The sequence below is a fragment of the Episyrphus balteatus genome, chromosome 1 (genome assembly GCF_945859705.1).
Source record: "Episyrphus balteatus chromosome 1, idEpiBalt1.1, whole genome shotgun sequence".
Classification (NCBI taxonomy): Eukaryota; Metazoa; Arthropoda; class Insecta; order Diptera; family Syrphidae; genus Episyrphus; species Episyrphus balteatus.
Window position 1 is genome coordinate 104,295,258 of NC_079134.1, and position 7,439 is coordinate 104,302,696.

Consider the following 7,439-nt stretch of genomic DNA (forward strand, 5'->3'; position numbering starts at 1 on the left):
TGGACTATCTACAAGGAAAGTTTGTGGATAAAAAAACTGCTGCCAGACTTATTGAGTCTTTTATAAACATCAACACTCAAGAGGAAACTCTACTGTACTCATGAACAAACAGAAAATTCAACTCATCGAATGGCAATTGAAGTGTTTGAATTTTAACTTTGCTGCCACAGCCTGTGATATCCTAATGTCCATGCATGCTTTGTTTAGGAATCACCAGAGTTTCGGAAACCTCGAACAGTTAATAAAAATCGTAAATCCGATGGGAAAATGAAGCAGAATCCAAACAACGATGAAGAGGTTCTTCAATTGCCATCGGGAAGCAATCTCAAAGTCGATTGTAGGTTTGATACATTTTAAGTTCTCTTCCATATTTGTATTTTTTGTTTATTATTTCAGTTGAAACTCCCGGTATCAGTTGGCCGGTATTCCGTTGGGTTTGGAGTGTGGCCGTTTTTTGGGAGCAGGAAGGTGTTGCCTTGCATAAGAAACTCAGGCATTGCTTGTGGTTCGTTGAGCCAGGTGGTGAAGTTTAAGGCGAATTGTTTGTGCAGTAGAGGTAGCTTTTTAATCCATATGTTATGGATGTTATCAGGTCCAGGGGCCTTCCAATTGGAAACCGATCTAATGGCTTCTGCTACTTCTTCCTCAATTATTTCACCGGATGGCATTTGGGGTGTGTTCTCATTTTGAAGCCGTTCGCTCACTAGCCAGGATGGTGACTGCTCATGGTTTTCCGACTTCTCCCAGATGTCTTTCCAGAACGATGTTGCTTCCGCAGCATTGGGCAAATGATCAATTGTTTCATCTGTGTTTTGTCGGACTGCGTTTCTATAGAACATCCTTTCATCATTAGTAAAACTTCGGTTCTGTTGTTTACGTTCTCGGCATTTTTTGTACCTGGCAAGTCTTTTGGCTGTGACTGCTAGTTGTTGAGTTTTTTTATCCTTGATCCTAATAATTTCTCCAGTTGTTAGTGGAGAAAATTGCGTATTGGGACAAATCACACCAATTTGTTTCAGGACCTTCTTCGTTCTGCGTCCATTCAAAAAAGCAGTCAGTCTGCCTAGTTCAGCTCTAAGTTTTGAAATTTTCTTTTGTAAACACCTTTCCCAAAATGGTTCTTTTAGAATTCTTGGCATAGCTTCTTGGTCGTTACGATGCACCTTCTTTCCCATGGTTTTTGTAACAGCAACCGCCGATGCGTAGAGAAGAAGGTGAAGTTGGGTGATACGTACTGGGGTAGAATATAGTTATTAAGCATACCAGTAAGTCTTGAGATCTGCAAGTAATCCTTGAGTTTTGGAATCCTCCCTCTCTCTAAAGGGTTACTATTTTGGTGTTCCCACAGGGCCTCTCTAAAATGTTCTTTGAGGGTGTTCTGAATTGATGAATTGTTCAGGAAATCGTTGGTTTCTTCAGTTGAAATCAGGGTGGCGTTATCGGTTTCTCTGTTGGTATTCAAAGCAGTTGATGATTCTTGAGGTTGATGATGATTTTGATTTTCTCCATTTACAGAATGTGCCCCCGATGGAATCCCCACAGAAGTCCTGAAAGCGACCGCCAATGCATGTCCCCAATTACTGTTGAACATGTTTAACAGCTTCCTAATAGAAGGCGTCTTCCCTAAGAGCTGGAAGAAACAACGGCTGGTGCTCATCAACAAAGGCAAAGGAGACCAGGATTCCCCATCGGCATACAGACCTCTGTGCATGCTAGACACTGCGGGGAAACTCTTTGAAAAGCTTTTGAAACCACGGCTTTCAGCAGCAGTACAAGCGTCGGGCGATCTATCGGAGAGACAGTACGGTTTCCGGAGAGGCCGCTCTACTATCGGAGCAATACAAGAAGTAGTGCACGCAGCCCAAATTGCCCAACAAAGAAACCACTACTCGAAGGAGATCGTCTTGCTGGCAACGCTGGATGTTCGAAACGCCTTTAACTCGGCCAGGTGGAGCGATATACTACATGCGCTAGAATGGAGATTCCACGTTCCTGCCTATCTGCTACGGATGGTAAAGAACTATCTCAGGGATCGAGAGCTGATCTACGAGACCGCAGAAGGCCAGCGAAGGAAGGAAGTCACATCTGGGGCAGCGCAGGGGTCAATCTTAGGACCAGACCTGTGGAACATCTCCTATGATGATATCCTTCGCATGGAGATGCCTGACGATGCCTTCCTGGTTGGCTATGCTGACGACATCGCCGCGGTGATTACGGCACGAGACACCGATAGCGCGCAAAGAAAGCTGAACCAGGTCATGCGACGGACAAATTCATGGATGGAAGAGCATGGACTCAGCCTAGCCACGGAAAAAACAGAGATAGTTCTTCTGACGAAGAAGAGGATTCCTACACAAATGGACTTCCAAATTGGGGACGAAGTAATAAGAAGCAGCGCGGCAGTGAAGTACTTGGGACTGAGGCTCGACACAAAGCTAACCTACTGGCAACAAATAAAGGCAGCAATGGAAAGAGCATCAAAAACTACCACATCACTGAGCAGACTGATGGCGAACGTGGGGGGACCAACGGGCAGTAAGCGGAAGCTACTGATGGCGACAACGCATTCCATCCTTCTGTATGGCAGCGAAATATGGGCGGACGCACTTAAGCAAGAGAAGTACCGAAAGCAGATGGCAGCAGTTCAAAGATGCGGAGCTCTACGCGTGGCAAGCTCTTACCGAACGGTGTCGGAATCAGCTGTCCTTGTAATCGCTGGAGTGACCCCTATCGATCTCCTAGCGACAGAAAGGAAGTACGTCTACGACAAGAAGGCGGAAATGGGAGTGGAAGCGGCAGCAGAAGAGGCGAAACAGCTGACCATACAGAAGTGGCAAGAGCGTTGGTGTGCAGAAAGCAGAGGACGATGGACGGCGAGGCTGATCAAAAATGTGGCTGAGTGGAAAGACCGGAAACACGGTGAGGTTAATCTATGTACTTTTTCATCAATCTAGAAAATAATAACTGTTGTTCTGAATCTATGCCTCAGAAAGATTTTTTTTCAGGATTTAATTTAAAATCTGATATTCAAAGTGGACGGTCGTTGCCAAAACAAGTTATAAAAGTTTGTGAATAAAAGACAATATTTATTATAAACAGTGTTAAACATTTCAACCACGTAGACAATTTTGAAGAGTATAAGTACATTTAACAGTGTAAAATATTGCCTCTTTCCCATATACTCAGATAAGTATAAAAACATAGAATGTTAAAAATTGCTTCCTTTTATATATTAAACATATTTTGATTTTTTTTTTGTTATAGGTGCATATTTTAAAATTAAAAATCGTTATTTGATATTTTTGTGAAATAAGGAGCCACATACGTAATCTTCAACTTTGGACCGGCACACACTGGTCGATTCAGTACATCGTAGCTGGTCAAAAGTCGAAAAAAAAGTTGTTGTCAACATAAAAAATACCGTTAGGCCGAAAGTAAATATTCTTAAACAACAAAAATAATTCCGTTATTTTATTCATGGGAAGCATCTCAATGTTATCACTTTCTCACTCACTCTCTATTTTAACGTCCGCGAGTTAACAAGTGTTTACAAAGTGATAGTTTATGATAAAAGTGAGTAATTGAGTTGAACAAAAAAATGTCAGAAAATGCTAGTAGTATGTTTTTTTAAATTCAATTTGTTTTTTGTAAAAAAAAAGTCGGATTCTATTTCTATTAACTGAATGTTGTAAGTCATTTTTTTGATAGTTTTCAGATGTTTGTTTTTTACTTTTTGGACGATTAAAAAAAAGTGCCGAAGAGTGCCATCGTGATTTTTTTATATTTTGTAGTTTGAATCATTACCTTTCATTCGATGCTAAAATTAAGTGCCGTAAACCGCCGCAAACTATTTTTTTCGGTTCTTTCAGGTACCAATCCGCTCTTTTTAAGGTGACCAATTTTTTTACGGAAGGACATTGTTCAAGATTGTCTAGCTTGTAGAGAATGCTCTATGTAAAAAGATATTAAGTGTCAAAAAAAAGACCATCTTTTAACCGTTATCTCAAAAATGTGATTATGAAAATGATTGAAATTTTGCACAAATATAGTCCTGGCTTTTATTAATAGATTCCTGTTAATTTGATTAAAATATATATCAAAACGAAAAAGATATAAATAAAAAACGGTCAAAAGGGCTCGAAAACGGTCAAAAATTTGGGAAAAAGAAATATTTTTTCCCATTAAAGATATCTCGGGCAATAAAAAAGACATCAGAAAGATTTAAACAGGCATTGAAAGATGGAAACAGTTCTTATAGAAACCGTTACTAAATATGTTCAAACAATTTTCCTTATATTAAAGAATAAGGTCCGAAGTACCCAAAAAAAACGTTTTTTTGCATCTTCTAACTGTAATATTTCAAAAACGGGAGCTGATTAATTTTTTATCTTCGGATTCGAGTTCAGGACACCGAAAACCTTCAGAAAAGTATATTTTTGTTTCGGCAGTAAAACTCTTGTAAACCAGTGTAACAGCTGTACATTAAAAATGAATATAGCAGCTAAGGTGAAAAAACTGCTAACAGGAACGGGAAGAACGGGAGACCAGGGTTCATCGATTTGTAAGACGTTATCACATTAAAAATAATATTCAAAGCCAGTAAGACATACAAAAGAATTAAGTCCACCTAGTGACTCAAAATCGACCACTGTGCGGCAAAGCGAAAAAAATCAACACAAAATAAAAACCATATTAAAGGCGATTCTCAACTAATCCTGTACACTTGAAATTGTCATTGCAGACTAAAGCAAAAAATAGAATTTAGTAGGTAAGTGTTGAATTTTATTTTATTTCTCTTAATATTTAAATTTTGTTTTAACTTAATACTATCAACATTTCTCAAATTATTCTATATGATGTAGATACCTACCTAAATTCTTTATATTTTTATTTTTCCCCAACTTATTCAATTTTGTATTGTTTTTTTTTTTTTTTCAGCTCCAGAGTCTAATGCTGCCGATTACAATAAGGTAAAAGATAATTTAACCTTCTAGCTATTTCAATTTTTTATACCAAATAGTACAAATTCATTTTACCTATACAAACTTTTTTCTATCTTTCCAGATGATGCATCCATTAAAAAAGTAAAATTAATTAAAAATTAACTTTATAGTGAAATTTATAGTGATAAAATAATAAATTCATTAATTTTATGTACCTTTTTGGTTCAGTGTATAGGTTTTTTTGGGTGCTGAGCTCAAATCCGAAGTCAGAACAATTCTATCACATCATGTTTTTGAGATAATCCCGTTAGAAAATCGAAAATGCCGCTTTTTATCAATTTCGAGATTATTTCTTAGCTTTTGGTTACTTGTTTTAAATAAATTTGTAACGGTTTCTAAAAGAACTAAATCTTGTCTTTCTAAATCCGTTTAAATCTCTTAAATATCTCTTTTCTTCTTCGAGAAATTTTAAGTTGAAATCAACGTGTTTGGTATATCTCATGTTTATTTGCTTGTAATAGCAAATCTCGAAAAGTTCTTTGCCAATCGCTTTCAACGTTTCATTTACATTCCTGTAAGTTCTTGTATTGTTTTTAACAAGAAAAAAGTTATATTTTTTTCACTAATAATTATTTAATATAACTATCTGACACGGTCACGCTTTGATGTATCTCACCGCGATTCACCACCTTCGCAAATATAAAAACTTACGAGATTCTAAATGGAACGTTGTGTCAAAATTTGAAAGCGATTGGCAAAGAACTTTTCAAGCAAATAAACATGAGATATACCAAACACGTTGATTTCAACTTAAGATTTCTCAAAGAAGAAAAGAGATATTAAAAAGATTTAAACGGGCTTAGAAAGACAAGATTTAGTTCTTTTAGAAACCGTTACAAATTTATCTATAACAAATAACCAAACGCTAAGAAATAACCTCGAAAACTGACAAAAAGCGGCATTTTCGATTTTCTAACGGGATTATCTCAAAAACGTGATGTGATAGAATTTTTTTGACTTTGGATTCGAGCTCAGCACATAAAAATCCTATAGGAAAGTATATCTTAGTTTCTGTAACAAAAAAAAAGTTTAATTTTGTTGACCAGTGTAATCTACTGCGAGTTTTTTTAATCTACTGCATTTTTTTTTTCTGGATCTACTTCCCCAATTTTTTTTTGGAAGTGACAACACTGCCTTAAAACCTCAACAAATCGAAAAACAAAGATTTATTTTTTTTTAACAACACGTCCACATTTACTCCACTTTGTTGACCAAGCGTGTTGATCAACATAATGTGGACGCAGCTTTAGAATACCAAATACATTCAATATTAGTTTTGAGTGCCATTCCGGAGTGAAAACGTATTTCCTGCTGTTTTCAGTTTCATGAGAAAAATGTTAGAAAAAATTTGCGGCAAGCTATTGAATGAAAAGCATGGAAAAAGAAAGTCCTTGGATTCTAGGCGTGAATTTTAGCCTCTGCCACAAACGAATTAAATAAAAAGTACTTACTTATTTAATTTTATGTCTAGAATCCAAGGACTTTCTTTTTCCATGCTCTTCACTCTATTCCTCCTAGACAGTAGTTAAAAGCTAACCACTAATAAAAATATGTTCTTTCATTTTTGTGATAAAACTGATTATGACGATTTAAAAAAAAGGTGGCTCTTAGGTCTTAGGAAAAAAGCGTGTTTACATTTTTATAGATAATTACATGATTTACAATGTATGCCTTTTTTTGTTGATAAAACTTACCGAACATTGTATAAAAAAACCCCGTTTTTGTGATCTTTTACCCCAATTAAAATATTTTGCAGGAGACGGATCGACGATTGCTTTTTCTATTTCTTTTATGATGGTGTCTTTAACAACTGTACCAATTTTCAGCTAGCTGCGATTTTTTCACATTCGAATGTCGAAATTGACTGGACTAAAATATATTTTTTTCTATTTCAAGTGTATATTTCGACTGGACTTGATTGAATGTTCGACATTCGCATTGAATAAGTTGAACGCCAAATGGATACCCAGCTTCTTAGAAAAAAATATCTATGTACATGCATGGCATCATTTTGCAGACTGCAAGTCTGGGTCAATGTACATAATGTATACGTAAGAAAACTGGAACGTGCTTGTTCTGTGGGTTCACTTCAAGAACAAATGTGTATTACTATACATATATATGTATATGCCAAAATCCACTCATACAGCTTTATAGCCAATAAATTGCATGGCTCTGGCTCCTGCAGGACGGCAGAAACATTCATTTGGTGAATTAAAGTTCAAGGACAAATGGAAGGATACTCAAGCATGATATTTTTTCTTATTGAAAACAGAAAGAAAACTTAAACTGTTGTCTGGAACGTAGTCAAAAAATACAATGATGTTTTAGTTTTCATTCTGAATGCAAAATTAATAATATCGTCGGTGACGCGCCCAAAGTGTGTAACTCAATTTAACCAAATTTTACAGGAGAGCTTAAAATAAACTTCCAATT

General features: G+C 36.4%; 1 protein-coding gene across 1 annotated transcript; it reads right to left on the reverse strand.

Moving 5' to 3' along the window:
* Positions 1 to 392: 392 nt before the first annotated feature.
* LOC129909418 (uncharacterized) lies at positions 393 to 1,175 on the reverse strand. The gene has a single exon (XM_055986506.1). It carries the CDS (start codon positions 1,173 to 1,175, stop codon positions 393 to 395), a length of 783 nt encoding a protein of 260 aa, XP_055842481.1.
* Positions 1,176 to 7,439: the final 6,264 nt, after the last annotated feature.

Excerpts from the sequence above, each read along its gene's own strand:
- LOC129909418 (XM_055986506.1), bottom strand. The coding sequence starts at position 1,175 with ATGGGAAAGAAGGTGCATCGTAACGACCAAGAAGCTATGCCAAGAATT.